A 17,363-nucleotide genomic window follows, 5' to 3' on the forward strand; every position below is an offset into this window, starting at 1 on the left:
TCCTCTCTCCCTCTCTCTCAACTTCTTTCTTTTACAAGCGCATAAAAACACAACTCGGGTCGGTGGGCGAAATGTACAGCGTAGTGTATTATAGATAGCATCAATCAGCACTATCCACCTACCAGATCGGAACTTTACTTTACGGACAACGAAGGAGTGCCGCCAGGGAAGAAATGACTAAATATCCCGTCTTATTCTTCCAAATGAAGTAAAAATACTGACCTCTATCTCACTCTGCTCTGCCTCTCTGGGCAGAGTATTTTCGTACTTGTACTTGATTGTGCAGTGCCTCGGTGCTGTGCTAGCCGTAGTACAGCAAAGACGGGCGTAAGACCATAGTGGCCAGTAAGGTTATAATTGCAAGAAATGGCTGATGATATACCGTCCACTTCTGCTGCCGGCAATGATGAGGATAGTCTTGCAACTCTACAATCGGTGCCAGATGTTGTTCTTTCTCATGTCTTATCCTATTTGTCTTATGAGCGGATAAGCCAGCTGCGTTCGGTAAGTGCAATGCTTCGTACAGCTAACGCGTAATTGCACATATGGGACTATGGCATTCCCTTTACACACAATGCCTTTACATAGCCTCATTAATAGTGCCTCTCTCTTAGCGTTAGCAGTTAGTTGCTCTCTCAATCTCACTCAGCTCAGTGATGTACTGTACTAGTATTGTAAGACACTTTATTAATGCCGCAAGAGACATTTTGGTTGTTTTCCTGTTATTAGTCCATCCTGTCAGCAGTGTTAGTGTTACCCAGAATGTTGAGCAAATCACTGACAGTGACCACTTGGGGACACTACACTACTGACCTCGTTGACCTTGTTGGATAGAGAAAGAGAGGGCCGGGGTCATGGGGTATGGTTGGGTGTCCAACACATCGATACCCTAATGTTTTTCTATCAATAGAAACTTAAAATATCTCCCAATTTGCCCGAAATTTTACTCACATGTCAAGTAAATACTCTGAATTCACAGGCGCGCATGGAAAATGCAATGTGCGGTACACGCTCCCAAGATAACTGCTTTGAACGCGCGCGTAGGTTGTTTATTAATATTTTGACGTGCTCAGTTGCGCCGTTTTTTGAAACCTACACCCCTACCTTCTTCCATTGACAATACGTGTGAAATGCATGTAATGCTTTTCCTATGTGCCATTTGTAATCTACAGTATCATTGTTTTGCTGTTGATCTTGCTTTATATTTATATTGCTTTTTTCAGTAATATTTTGGCATCATCAAATCCCCAGTGAAAAATGCAAAACCACTGCACGTAGTCTCATGCATGGAAGTTCGTTCTTTATGCGCAATGCTATAATTCGTTTATTTCATTCTTCGGATAAAAAAGATTGGAAAATTAACAATCATGCATATATACACAATATGTACAGGTTAAAATGTTAAAAAGTACTATCAGCGAACAAATACAATAGAACAAACAGAGTGCATTATAATAAAGAAAAATGAAATAGGATGTATCAGTAAAAGCCTAGGAGGCTTGACAGGTAGATACACCCATAACGTATGACATAAAAATAGCTACAGTACAGCACACAATAACTCAATGTGTGTTCGCGCGTGAGCGAGTGCGTGAATGTGAGTGAATGTAAGTGGTTGCGTTAAACATAAAAAGACAAAAGATGAAACTTATACTTAATTTTAAATGAGTTCAGAAATTGAATATTGCGTAGCGATGGAGGCAGAGAATTCCACATATTTGGTCCAGTATACCGAATCGATTTATACAGGGAATGGGAAGTTACCAGGGTACTCTAGATTTGTGAAAGAGTTGTCTATTTCTAGTATCATAATTATGTTCATCCAGATTCAAAGAAAACATTTCCATCAGATACTCAGGTAATGTATTGGAAAAATAACGATGCATAATCATACAAATACTTAATCTATTAATATCATGAATATTTAGAGTGTTCAAACTATAAAATAAAGGCATCTAGATGGAGCATAAAATTCGGCATTTGAACAGATACGCAGAGCCCGTTTTTGAAGACGGTGCAGTTTGCAGAGTTTGGACGGGTATGCAGTGGCCCACACAGTGTTGCAATACATACTGTATACGCTATATATTTCGTGGGGGTTTTATTTTCGCGAATTTCGCGAGTCGGGAGCTATGCGTGAAATTAACAACACGCGAAAATATTACCTTCCAAAATGAATCCCTTGCCATGATGATACGAACATTTCAGTACTAGTATACCATGTCACGGCTTACCGAACAGACCATACTGGCTAAGCTTGTTTACGCACGTCCACGTCTACTTAATACTGTAGAGAGCCAATCCATTATCGCAAGGGGACCACTCGTCAGAAATCTAGCGCGATGGACTTAACCACTTCAAAAATGTTGAATTCTAACTTACTAGTTCGCAGAGTTTGGTAAGTTTTTTTCATGCAGTGTATAACTAGTATCATTCTTATTTGCTAGTAAGTTGAAAATTCACACTTTCTTTGCCACTTCATATTTTCTCTGGTCCCCCAATCGCGAATTTAACCACTCGCGAAAATTTGTGACAGCGGCAATTCGCGAAAATTATAGCGTATACAGTAATATATGGAAGAATAAATGCATTGTACATCATGAACAAAATACGAAGGGGGACAAAATGCCTTATATGTTGAAGTATACCAATGATCCTGGATACTTTCGAACTGACATGATTAATATGAAAATCCCAGGCAAAATGTTGATCTAATGTCACTCCCAAGTATGTTACTACCGAGCAGTGTTCAATTTCAGTGTCATTTATATACAATGATATGTTATCATAATTTTCACTCAAATTTTGCGAATAACGAAATACAACGTATTTTGTTTTGAGAACATTCAATGATAACTTATTACAGAGAAGCCAAGTATGAGCTAAATTCAAATTTTCATTTATGGAATCAATCAAAACTGAAAAATCAGAATGGGATGCTACTAAAGTAGTGTCATCTGCAAATAATAAGAACTGAAAAAACGGTGCACATTTTACAATATCATTAATACATTGTATATATCAAAAACAGAAGGGGTCCTAATATGGACCCCTGGGGAACACCGCATAATAATGAGTTGCTATTAGAACAGTAAGTATTGTATAAAGTATATAGTTTTCGACCAGTTAAATAACTATGAAACCACTGGTATGGTATACCACGAATCCCGTAGTATTGCAATTTGGATAGTAAAACTGAATGGGAAAGGGTGTCGAAGGCCTTCGATAAATCCATAAATATTGCAATTGCATGCTTAAATTTTTATCGATAAGATTTAATACCCGATCACATAAATCAATTATCGCAAACTCGGTAGAATAATGAAAACGGAAACCATATTGATTGGAACAAAGAATATCATTCTGATTAAGATAAGTGTAAAGCCTATCAAATGCTATTCTCTCCAATATTTTTGCAAAAACTGGTAGTACTGATATAGGTCTGTAGTTATTACAATCATTCTTGTCCCCTTTCTTAAACACAGGGATAACTTTGGCAGTTTTCATACTGGATGGAAATACACTGGTTTCCAGAGATAAATTACATATATGTACAATTAGTTTAATGATAAATGTGATAACTGATTTTACAATGGAAGCAGGTACATCAAAACCAGCACTCTTGTTACCATCAATTTTGTGAACAATATCATATATTTCTGATTCAGAAACCGGTTTAAAAAAGAAAGAACGTTCAAAATTACCAGAGAGAAAATCAGAAAAACTCGTAGACGTATCTGATGTATCAATCGAACGAGACAAATTTGGACCAACATCCACAAAATGTTCATTAAAAATATTTGCTATTTTATTAAAACTTGATCACATATAACATCTTTTCCTTGTACTAAAATTTCAGGCAGATTACCATCAGTTTTTCCCAGAGTCCAGTTAATAAATTTCCACATACGTTTTGAATCAAATTTAGTCTTATGAAATTCATCATGATAATATTTTCTTTTAGCATGTCGAATAACAGAGTTCAATTTATTACGATATTGCTTATAAAATAATTCATTACTGATGTTTGGGTTCAGTTTGTACAATTTAAATAATCTGTTTTTCTTCTTGATTGACTTCAATATTGCACGTGTGATCCAGGGCTTTTTAGTCCTTTTATCAACAGAACCCCCTTTTCTAAGCGGCATATGTTCATTCAATATAAATATGGGGGTGTCAGTTTCAATGACAATGTACAGTGTCGATGTGTTGGGCACCTACTATTGATTCTATACATTAAATAGAAGAATAGAAGATTATGACTTTCGCGGAGTCAATGGCATTCTGCAGTACCAGACAGAAAGAATCTGTCTAAGATCCAGAAGTGTTTTTTATAATTTTTTTTAAAAACTTCTATGGCTCTCCTCCTCAGGAATTAATGAAGCCAGATGTAGTCTCCTTGGAACATATCCCCAATGACAAGATACAGACAGATCTTTCGGTCGAAGATAAATCTGTGTCTAATAATGGACCTCTATTTTCATATTTTCATGATGCAGCTAACTTGCCACTCGGCTAGTACTTAGTATTTTGATATTGGTCTAGTAGTAGTACTCAGTGTGCCGTAAATTACCCAACCCTGTGTGGATCAAAATGTGATAAATACTGATAATCTGGTACTGCTTGATGCAATAATCCATTGATGCAGCTCACATAAGAAGCTATACTATAGAGTTCTGTTGGTGCTACAGATGAAATGATAGCCCACGCCCATAAATTGTATGATTGATTAGATTGATTGAATTAAACAAGGCTGCTGTTGCTAAATCACACTCACAGTTGTTTATCCATATAATATAGTATTTCAGTTATGGCCCTACTTAGCAGGGGAGTATTTCATGAAGAATTTAAGTTGATCTTAAAAGTTAAGAACAACTTAAAATTATGGTTTGCTTTTGGTTTCCTTGTTCAGTTTTATCTAATGTTTTCAGAATCCGCTTCACATTTTTGTCAAAATTTACAGAAAATAGTCCTCTGTCCCTTATTTTGTTTTGTTAATGCCTGCAAGAAAGAGTACCCCAAATTTTCAATTTTTATTTCAAAGTAAGAATATCATTGAAGACACCCACAAACTACCATAATTTTAGATTTGGCAACTGATTGACAAATTGCCCTACATCGACGTGGATAAGCACTGAATTGATCAGTGTTTTAGTAGTAACCATGATAAAAAATCATGGGCGTACATACTCGAGCAGGATTCGAACCCACGACCTCCTGATCACCGGACAGGCGTCATCTCCACTAGACCACCGAGCTTTCGCCCGACAGCAAGTGTTGGTTCTATTCCTTATAGCATGCAGCGGGTACTGCTTTTGTTATTCAAATTTATTTATTTTTCCGTCGAGATGTTTTCATGGCAACTGATTGACAAATTGCCCTACATCGACGTGGATAACCAACACTTGCTGTCGGGCGAAAGCTCGGTGGTCTAGTGGAGATGACGCCTGTCCGGTGATCAGGAGGTCGTGGGTTCGAATCCTGCTCGAGTATGTACGCCCATGATTTTTTTATCATGGTTACTACTAAAACACTGATCAATTCAGTGCTTATCCACGTCGATGTAGGGCAATTTGTCAATCAGTTGCCATGAAAACATCTCGACGGAAAAATAAATAAATTTGAATTTTAGATTTATTGTAAAACCTAAGATGAACTTACAAAAAATTCTTTGTGAAATACTCCCTCCCCCCCCCAAGTTGGTATTTCTTTCTTATAGAATCTGTGTATTGTACTTTCTAGTTTGTACTGTGTTTAGTAGGTGTTTAGTATTTTTGACCATGTCTTGGCAGTATGGGGTATTGATTTGTTTCACTCCGATGTAGCTAATATGCTAAGTATTGTACCTTTCAGTAGGTGTTTATTTTGAAATTGCACTGAAAGTTTGGTATATTATCTCTATACAAACTTAGGAAAGTCTTCAAGTAAAGAACTATTTCGTGATCAAGCCAAAAGTACCGGTAAAGATGGCCAATAAAACATTCAAAACAACTACATTGCAAGATTAAATCTGTCCAGAGAAAAGATCATACTTGGATGTTGTAATCTGTATTGTTAGGGGACTAAGCAGAATTATGACTGTAAATGATGATATTAACGGTGACCATGCATACATAACAACCTGTCAATTGTAGGTTACAAATTTGTATTTTCACATGTTCCAGCTTCTTGACAATGTCATAACAGGCTGTGGTCACATTGGCAAAAGATCATGATGTTAAAGATTGTAAGGTCTTCGCGATCATTGGTCCTCCGTCCACACTGGCAGCATTGTTAATTCGTGAAAAAAAAAATATGGCCTTATCAGAGATAAATTGCCCTAGCCCATGCTGACATTAAAAATATATATTAAAAGTGAGCAATATTATCATCTCACAGGCCTATGCGATAAATTACTGTGTCTTTATAGGAGCTTGTAGTACTGTTAATAAAGTGTCTCCATATAAGGGAGCTCATAAAAATCATTGTCTCCAGAAGGGAGCTCATGAAAGCATCTCCACATGCCTGGGAGCTCAGAGAACAGTTATTCAGAAATCAAGCCCATAAACTAAAATGTCTCCATTTCAGAGCTCAAAGATACTACCTAGATAGATTTAATGTTACCAGTTCTGGAAATACTGTGTGTTTGACATCTTGCAGAACATTAATTGTTCATACTTATAGGGGAAGATTTAAAGAATGGGCTTGTGGGAGGCAAACTCTCAAAACTAATCTGCTTCTAGTGTTATAGAAGTATTCATAATCTAGTAATAGGTCCGGCAAAGTAAGTTTCAGGAATAACAGAGAAAAAAAAGCAAAAGAGAACTGTCATAAAAGAGTGAATATCTGAATAAGAGATGGATTGATCATAGAGGACATGATTTCACTGGTGAACGTGAATCATTTGCAGGATCTCTGACATGATCAATGCAATATCAGTATTTTGCCCAAGTGGATCCGATGGAGCAAATATGGAATTATTCAGATTTTGATAATAATGATAATAATAGTTCAGGGGAAGATCCAGGAATGCCGTAAAGGGGAGGCGCCTTTACAAAATTAAAGGGGGCGCACGAGCCCCCCCCCCCCTCCATTCTTTTCTTTTTATTTCTTTTGTTTTAAAAAAAATAAAGAGGGGGCGCCCCCCTCTGGATCTGCCACTGTAGATAGCACGTGGTAATTATCAGTTGACCAATTCTATATGCGCTTTGCATTCACTTGTACATGTAGTGAGATTCTGATATATATGTATATAACACGAAAATAATTAGTATTTAAGAGTTGAGAAAGTTAGAAAATAAGTATGTCACTTTGTGTTTTTAACACTGATGAATAATATTAGTGTTGATATCAATGATATAGAGTTACAGAGACAATTTATTGACCAATTTCACCCAAAGAGTATAATATTTGCTACATGGTCTGGATGAAGTCCATTAGAGTTTTGGCGACACTCAGAATCGTCATAGGATCTTCTTTGTCCCAACACACCATTGATTTCAACTTTTTCCCCATTCTTGATACGTTACAGAGGATTTTCAGTTTCGAGCTGTTGACAATAACTGTGCCATCTTTGGGGTTGTCAAGTCTGTCTTGATGGTAGTTTCAGGATTTAATAATTGAGACATCAAGTACGCACATGTATGTGCAGAGGGATCTCATTTTGATCTCAGAAATGCCCCTAATGCTGCACCATCTGCTTGTCGCTGCACCAATTCAATAAATCTAACAATGAATGTTGCATTGGTATTAGATTAGAATTTAACATCCAATGTTGATACCACTAAAACATACAACTGCACCGTTATTGACAAACACACTTTAATATCACATTATATCTCACAGAGAACTACTGCAGAGAGCTCCATACAGAGCAGCGATGAACTAAGTCATTGTGCCATGTTTTAAAAAGATGCCATTTTGTGAAATTAGTATAAATATGCGAGCAAGATCAAGTGCATGGTACGCTCACATTTTTGTCAGGTATCTGATGTAATGTTATAGAAATTGGTCAATCTTTTCTGTCAAATAGCAGTGACTGTTGAATATTCATGAGGGATGGATGACTATTTTGTTGTGTTAATGCATAATCCAAAGGAGTCTAAAATAGCATATTATAAAACTATTCTACATTGTACATCAACCATACTTTTGTGGAAGGTTATGATATATACTGGTAGGTAACAAGTCTGTTGCGAATAAAATGTGGAAAATTTTTTTTTTTTACAGAAAAGAGGGTAGATTGCAAAAAAATTAATATAAAACAGGGAAAATCAGGCTGTATTCATTTGTTAAAGTACAGTATATCCTATGGATATTATACACATACCATGTGTCATCTCTACTATTTTCACTAATTTATCCCTTCAGATTTTTTGGTAACGTATCTGGTGTGAATTTTGGCGACATACACCTAAAAAGAGCTCCAGAGCGAAAATGGTATAATTGTTTCAAGTTTTTGTGTTTTAGCATTAGAACATATCACAAACTTATTATGTTTACCAATGATATTTTTGGTGCAGGCTCATTTCATATAACTTTTAAACATGTAATAGGAAATGGAAAGTTGCCTCGACATTGGGTTTAGAGGTACTTGTCCTCCTTCATTCATGCATATTTTGAATACTAGTATTTCAATAAGTAAGCAACAATAGTCAGGTTCTTTGTTCCTTACTCCTCATCATTACTCAAGTTGTACTATGATTTAGATGATTCAAAGCTGGCCTTTCTTGAAAGAAATTGCGAGATTGCTGATGACACTTATTCTGCATTTCCTAATGCTTTTGCAGAGAATTTATATACCCACATGGTTTTGTATTAGTGATTAAGTCAGTTAAATCAGCAGGTTGTGATCTTCAGACAATGATGTTCATTGTTATAGAAGAATGATAAGCCAGTTCATGGGTGTTTAGCATTCCCCACAAATGAGAAAGGAAGATTATGGAAATTTAAGGGTTTAAGTTATGTTTTCTTTTAAAGGTAAACATCACAGTCTTGTTTGCTGCTTTTTGTTTTTGGGAGTAATCTTACTTGAAATGTTGTTTCAGGACACAATGATTTAGTCCATCAGTATGGTAGCCAGAGGCTCCATGAAGAAGCAAAAGAACTGCTGTTGAGACAGAAACTTAGTTTGTGGTGTAAGTGAATTGATGTCTTCATGACTGGATTTCGATCCCAAAAGGTAGTTGGCAAATCTGCTATGACACATTGCACCAATACACTGTCATTCGCTGTGACCATGGAAACCGTGGTGTTGATTCGCTCTGACTTGTTGACACACTGTTGTGCCACCCACAAACATGCCGCAGAGCCAGCCGCCGACATGACGGCTGGCTCATTCGAATGACAAGTCAGCCGTCACACTGCTGCCCATAAGTAGGAGTGTACCGCGAGCCACTGTGTTCTTCTCTCTGTTTCAGTCAGATCACAAAGACAAACTGCAATTCTTAAAGGGGAAATATACAACGTAGTTTCCATATGCCTGCAGAAACTGTCAGCTTGTGATATAAAATGGCTAAAAAGTATGTTAAATAATGCTGAGATAGCACAATTTCAGTTCGCGGTAACAATGAAAATGTGAAATACTAGCATGGAAGGTATGCCAAAAGTATTGCAATCTCAGAGCATACCCAATCATGGCTATGTTACACTGTATGTTTTATTATCAATCACAAAGCGGGCCACAGCAGTATCTGTCGATCTTACGCGTGAGAGTGAATCACATGCAGTTGTTGGGAAATACTAAACTGCTAGGGCAAGATTGATTGTTACATAACATTCTTTAACAATACCCACTACTGAGCAGGGAGGACACTTCAGGTACAAAAGTCGTGTACTACGATCGAAACTACTTTACACTTTTGATCTCAAAATAATCCAAAACAGCTCATTATCTTTGCAGCCAGACAGTTTTTATGGTAGACCCTTTCGCTGTATTGCAAGCAAATTCCAAATGGTTGAACATGAATTAAAAGCTCTTCTGAACACTATGCCTTCCCTTTAAATAGCTAGGCAACCAATACCAGAACTATTAGATGTGCCACCCACAACTCTGAAGTCTCATGCCAAGTGTCTGCAACAGGCTCCCTATTAGTCACCCATGTTATGGGACATGACTTGAATAGTGCATCTGTCATATGCCACTCTTACGTAAATACGGTTCAGCAGGGTCCATATTATGCGATCTATAGCTGGAACTTCTTCTTGAGACTCCTCCACAAACAGTATACAAGCTTTTGATGTGATGTTATCCTGGGTTCCAACTTGAATTTGACCCCCGACCTTCAGTCATTCCAATTGATATTCAGTTGGAATGTTGGTGCAGTGTTTTCTACAATGTATGAAGACATGTAGGGTTTTCAGGCCTTCTTCATGAAAAGCAAACAATTTGTTTCTTTTTTTTCATGAATATGTCCTTTGTTGGGGTCAAAAAACTCTTCCCACTAGTGCAATAAGCAAATAAATCAACTGTAGTGGTATAAGAAACTAGATTTTTAAAAATGAAACAATACCACAAGTTTCTACAAAATGTCTTTGATATTGATGTGCCATTCAGATAATGGGAAATGTACCCATGTAATAGCATGACTGAAATGTATGGACTACTGTATGGACTTGCTCACAATATGTCTTTTCCTGACAAAACTGTTTGGATTCATTTCCAAGTTTACATTGACTTTCAGGAGTAATATATTTGTTGTCTGTGAATAAAGTATTACATTTTTAGATCTTGACTTAGAGGGTCTTGTAGCCACAAACCAGACACAGCTCCTGCGAACAGTCATTAGTTCCTTTTGACATCTTTTCATCATCACTCCCACGCACAGATGAAACAAACAAACAGGAAGAAAACAGGACCCATGATAAACAACAGACAGGGTTTTTATGTACATCTTGTTACCAAAGGACTTTTACATGGCAGATGTGGCATTGATAACCCAACATACTGACAGAAATTAAAGTCTGGAAATCCTGTTGTTGTTGTTTACATAAGAGAGCTAGCACATACAATTCTTATACCTTGTAATGATCATTTATATTACCATTGTCTTAAAGCATCATAGTAACATATGATGAGCAATTAGATCTAACACAAACTTGCAACTGTTGTGAAAGATATGATTAAACTCACTGACCCAATTTTAGCTTAATTCCATACACTATGATCTAGGATACTGTCATGGATATTACCAAAGATTTCAAATCTATGAGTCCATACATCATTACCTCTGCCAAGGAAGGAGGAGGTTAAGTGATCATCGGCGTAGGTTTGTCTGTTTGCAAAATAACTCAAAAAGTTGTATACGGATTAAAATGAAACTTGCACAAAAGGTCGATATTGACACAAGGAAAACCTCATTCCATTTTGGTAGTGATCCAGGAATTTTTATGGATTTTTGAAGGATTTTTCATCTTTTTAGCATATAGGGTCAACGAACTTGGGGTTCAAGCTGCGCGTACTGGAGGTTTACATACATGTACGCGCACTAAAGCTTGCGTTCTATTCGGACAAGGTGCCGTGCATTGACATAAACAAAAGGCTTCTATTTGGGAAATTGCATGCATGTATTTGTAAGGTTGGAAATGAGTTGCTAGTGTGGCGGAGGTTTGTGCTCTCTGAGTACTTTTTTCTAGTTATATTATGTAGTCATGTCTTCAATAGTAAAAACTGAAATAAATCTTCATAGTATGGATTTTGCTGAAGAGTGCCTTGACATGCTAAAGTTGGCTTTAAGTAAGAAAGCAAAATCAGAACTTGTTGTTGAATTCTCGTTATGTTTTTTTTTTCATATCCTTGTCCATGCACGACATCATGAAAAGTTGCAGTCTTCTCATCCAGCAATGACGACACCAAAACTTTATAAACTCAAACTTTTGCACAGATTGTCCAATTTTCCTCAAACTTCACTGATAAGTGTTCTACTAATATTGCTGCATTCACTCAACCCACATCACACTGTGTATGTATTTAGGTTTCATTCTCCCTTAACCCGTTGAGGACGGACTGATTTTGCTATGACAACAAGCATTTCCCGAAGATGCCTGCCCGAGTATTCTCGGGACTGGTCTTCAAGGGGTTAACACTGCTCTATGCTGACTCTCCATCTGCTTCAGCTATGCCGGCGATTTAACCGCATTGGGCAGCAGGTCCTGAACCAGGGCTTCACCAAGCTGGACCGGTACCACAGCCAGTGTGCCAAGGAGCTGAAGGCCCAGCTGCCGCGGCGAGAGTCCGAGCGGCGCATGCACCCCCTCGCCAGGCACTGCGACATCCTTTCCGCCGTGGAGACCAGGCTCTCGCTGCTGGCAATGACTTACACCAAATACATTGACCTCCAGCTCTGCTGCTTCATACCGGGAAAGGTGAGCACAATCATCTTATGACATATTATGATCATCCCATTGATGATATCAACATGTTGGTCATGCCAATGGGTTTACCTACGACTAATATTTATTTTTCTTTCCAACTTAAACAAGAATTACAGATAAGATCTTTGTGGCATATCAAATGAGTATAAGAATCAAATGGTACAAGTACGTGTATTTTCCTGATATGATAAGGCTTTTCACGTGCAGACATTTGCCCAGAAGCCATTTCAATTAATTAATCAGAAATATCCAATACCGATGAAAATGACGCATAATACGTTCATGTCTTTTTCGTCTTTTACATTCATTGGAAAAAATTTAATCAAATGTGGCCTCAAGATTGATGATTTATATCTTGTTATGACAGTATCAATTCAGTTTGCTGAAAAATTGCTACTATTTGCTAGAGGAACTACATTCTCTACATGAAAACCTGAGAAGTGATGCTGGAAAATATATACATGGAAAGTGGAGAAGTTTTCTGCAAAATCAGAATCCAGGTACAGATCTTCCAGTGTGAGAGTAAGAGCAGATCCCAGGTATAATTTTTTTCAAAAAAAAATGTTGCATGGTGATTGCAATTCAAATCAGAATACAACACCTCGAAGGTGTGGATCAGCAAGCCATCTGCTTCAGCTATTAAGGGATGCAATTACTCCATTAACTCTGAGCAATTTGCCATCTGATTCCACAGCTGAGAATATTGAAATAGTCTGCCATCTTTGTCTGCCTTTGTGTGAGTGTGAGTAAAGTAGTATTTACCTGATGGTTAAAGTTGCCCTTGCCCATTTTCAAGAATTGGGTCAAATCGATTTAGATTTAGTCCATGGACCTTAGACAAACTTGAAGTAGGCATGCCTTGCACATTATATGTCTTATGGTGTGTCTGTGTTATGTTGTCATGTTCAGTTACCTGGGGTATGCAGCCAAAACTTGCAAAATCCATGGACCAATTTTACGTTGTCTTTATAGATTCTCGCCTGTGTGCCTATCAGTGTTTGTCTCATCTGTTGTGCCTTTCCAGTTTTCACTATACCAGAGTAGGGTTTAAATGCAAAAACAGATATATCCAGTTTTATCAGTTTGAAATATTTTGGTACTGCTGAGAAACAAAGAAAGTAATTAAGTTGCTGTGACAATTTCAATGATATCTTCGTAAAAAGTTCTATTTATGTCACAAGTACAGCATCATTGAACAGATTTTATTTTTCTCTAGATATTTGATAACCTTACTGTAAAAAAAGTTGTAATTGGTGTTTATCTTTGTTGATATTCAAACTCTTCATTACATCTTACTCCCCACTTTGCAAATTTTGTAAGACTTGTGCTTCAATCATCTCCCTACACCCTACCCCCATCGCTCCACCCCCACCCATACTCAGGTCATAGATGAAGCCTTCAGAGTACTGCACCTGGTGAAGACCACCAAGGACCCTCCTCGCACCCATGAGCTCCTGCAGGAGCTACGGGATCTCTCCTCGATGGCCATGGAGCACTTTGACGAGAAGATCGTCCCCGACCTGAAAAAGAAGTCTGGCGTGGAAGTCCGGCTGTCCAACCTTGCCAATCACTCACTGTCATGTAAGCCCCTTGAATTCATTATTGCCCAGGAAAGATGTGCACAGATGACCTGATAATTCTTAACATCTGCAAATCTGACATGTATGATCTTTAAAGGAAGGAATCTTTCTAATTTTGTGTTTTCAGATGCTCTATATGTAAATGAGCCTAAAAGGATGGGTATTTTTTTAAGTAAATGCAATTGTAATTCCTAGTTGAATTTCCATCAATATATTGTTGGACAGTTTGAATGATATTGTACTTTATCTACAGCATGTTATCTTAAATTTCAGAACTGTAGACTATTGGTTCCTGTATTTCTATATAGCCAATATGCTTTTCCAATCCATATGCTGTCTTTGAGTACTTCAGAAGGTGGAAGCTGTAAAATGTCAAATAACATGTTTTATTCTGCATGGGATGTCTTGGGATTTAAATATTGTATCTTCTTGCTATCATTTCCCCTTTGCACCGTTTCTACCCAAAGCATTGACGAGCCGCAGCCTCAAGGTCAACACACTCTCCACACCGCCGGGATCCCGCGAGCAGTTCACCAAGCTGCACTCGCAGTACAAGGCCACGCTGGCGTCCTTTAACAGCCACAAGAGGGAGCTGCAGGCCTGCAAGAACGAGCTGCAGGAGGTGCGGAAGGCAGCCGACGAGCAGAGCCGCAAGCTGACCCAGCAGCAGCAGCTGACCGCCGAGCTCTCCAGCCGGCTGGCCTCCCAGAACCTCCGTGTCACCGACCAGGAGAAGCGCATCGTGGAGCAGGACAAGCGGCTGGCCGAGCTTGAACTGAAGCTGGACGCTCTGGCGTCCACTGCCACGAAGCCCGCCCTCGGTCGGCTGGGTTGCGCCAAGAGGAAAGCGGAGACATCACCTTCACCCTCGGCAGGAGGGGACGATGACGGCGGTGGAGGAGGAGGAGGAGAAGGAGGAATGCCAAGTGCTAAGAAGGAGAGATTGTAGCAGAGAGAGAGAGAAATAGATGACAGAGGGGAGGCCGAAAGCTTTGTGAAAAGCTACCAATCACACTTTTTCCTCTCTCCACTGTATTTTGAGTGTCCAACTGCTGAAAGTGCCAAGGCCCAACGTAGGGTGGTAGTAACCAACCAGAGCATCAGATCAACTGCAAGATCAGTATTCTGAATGTGTGACTTCCCTGGTGGCTGTCACACCTGAAATCCAAACTCTTTGAGAAATAATGTTTTTCAGCTCTTTTTTTTCCAACCATTAAACTTTATACTATCTATTTGTCAGAAAAATTTCCAGATCAATCATGTCAAGAATTTTCCTACTACTTATAATTTTATCATGCCGAGAAAACCTTAAATAGATTGCAATGTCAGTTTTCCAAGCCCTGGGAAGGTAATCGCACATGACATAGCTTGTCTGGAAAAAGAGAACGCAAAGAGCCGATTGCCTCTTGCAAGGGGAACATGTAATTACTGTGGTAGACATATTTTGGCAATACATTGCATTCCCTTTTATTTGCTGTCTGTGTCTGTAGTACCACGTATGAGCATTTTCATACGCACGCTACCAAGGTAGGAGAGAAGAGTGGATTTAACATACAATGCATCACGCACTATCAAAAGCGACCAATCATTTAAGATGGCTGTATGGGGTGTTCACATTCTGCAGAGAGAATAGATATGCAAAGAAACAAAATGTGAGACAAGCTTATTTGCCACACAATATGTTCACTCTCCTGAGTACAGCTGCGGCTGTTGCCATACTATATCTCCATGGCAATAGTGACATTCTCACAAGTGAGCTGATAGAGACTTCTTTGGCCGTTTCTCCTGACTTTTTGTGTATGTGCTTGAGGTGTGTGTATGGGAGGGGACTAGACACAAGAATATTATTGTTTTGCAGAATTTGCAAGTTGTGTGTCCACCTTCCCAATGTGATTTTTTAGCTGTATTGTTGTGGCAGACTGTGTTCATATTCATGACAGCCGTTTGATTGTTTTAGACACCGATAGTTTTTATGCATTATTTGAAGGGGTAGTGCTATTGCTTTCACACTTTGGTGCTGACATCCAAGTTTTTGTTTGGGTGTATGTTTGTTTTTTAGTACAGCCCTCACTCCACATGCAAAGATTTGTGACACACAGGCAAACTTTGCAACAACATCATGTAAAATCACAATAAAATTTGGAGTTTATATCCAAACAATTATTATTATTATTATGTAAGAAAATTTGCAAATCCATGTACAGAATGACTGAATACTGATCATAAGGCCACACTTGATATACACGTCAAGTGTTTATATTTCAATTAAAGCACTTAGAAAAGATATATATAGGAAAGACACCATTTACTGTGCAAAGATACACTGATTTATAAGGACATGTAGAAATTCCTAACTTTTTTTTTTTTTCAGCTGTCATAGCAATCACATCATTTGTTCTGGCTTTGTTTGCCAAGCAGAATTTAGTTCATTGTTTAGGCTGATGTCATATCCAGGGTCATACAGATATATTTATTTTGAGATCAAAAGTAGAAGGCCAAGGTCAAATATTTACAATTTCACAGTATTCCCCTTATCTATGCAATGCCTGAAGGTATTTTCTTGAAACTTAAGCCCTGTTTTAACAGACCTTACCGTGACAATGTCATGACAATGTCCCGACAACGTCCAGAGAACAAAACTCCTCGCCTTGGGCAATAAAACTGCAGAAGAGAGTAATGAGTACCGTTTTAACAGACACACGCCGAAAACCTTCGCCGGGTAGGTTTCCATGAAGGAAGTGTGTCCACTGATGCGACTACCCTGACCACCGGCCAGTGCCATCACCTATACTGTTCTAGATTATGCTCATCTAGGTACACGTACATACAATGTAGTAGGCGATCGTGTTAGGAAACAAAACATGGTTAAAGTCACTGATCTTAAATACCAACGTACATAGAGATCAGTGGTTACAATCCATGCACGTTATCAGCGCGTGGTGTGTCAGTCATTCTCTGTCCACAATGTTGCGCATGCGTGTTGAATGTATCAAAAGAATGTTACTGCGGTTGCATTGTAATAGAGGGATGGATGTCGGTGTAATATCATGGTAAGGCCAGGGTAATGCCGGGGTAATTACCCTAGCTGGCTAGGGTAGAATTTGGCAAAAGTTACCACGACAACGACCAAGCAACATTTTGTGGAGACTGTTTTAACATGCAGGATAAAAAAAAAATTACCCGAATGCTACCCGGACAATGTCACGGTAACTCTAGTTTGAAAGGCTCTTTTAAATGGGGCTTTAGTGGATATAAGTTTACCAGAGAAAAATTCCCTAGGAAAGTGTTGGGCCATGGGGTCAAAGGTCAAGTGAAAATACTAAACTTTCATTTTTTTCCCCCTTCTTATTTCGGAATTGACTCAAGGTATCTTCATATCTTCAACGTAGTACATATGTATGTGCTGCCTGACAATGATTCCCTAGGGAAATT

The 17,363-nt window shown here is 38.4% G+C and overlaps 1 protein-coding gene across 1 annotated transcript; it reads left to right on the plus strand.

Annotated features, from left to right (window-relative positions):
• The first annotated feature begins 111 nt into the window (after positions 1-111).
• LOC139741003 (F-box only protein 28-like) lies at positions 112-15,023 on the plus strand. The gene is made up of 4 exons (XM_071651593.1): positions 112-504; positions 12,094-12,342; positions 13,734-13,932; positions 14,399-15,023. The coding sequence occupies exons 1-4, from the start codon at positions 367-369 to the stop codon at positions 14,878-14,880; spliced, it is 1,068 nt and encodes a 355-aa protein (XP_071507694.1). The 5' UTR covers positions 112-366; the 3' UTR covers positions 14,881-15,023.
• Positions 15,024-17,363: the final 2,340 nt, after the last annotated feature.

This window comes from Diadema antillarum, unplaced genomic scaffold (assembly GCF_040938485.1).
Source record: "Diadema antillarum isolate AM-2024a unplaced genomic scaffold, OU_Dant_1.0 seq00000894_RagTag, whole genome shotgun sequence".
In the NCBI taxonomy this organism is placed as follows: Eukaryota; Metazoa; Echinodermata; class Echinoidea; order Diadematoida; family Diadematidae; genus Diadema; species Diadema antillarum.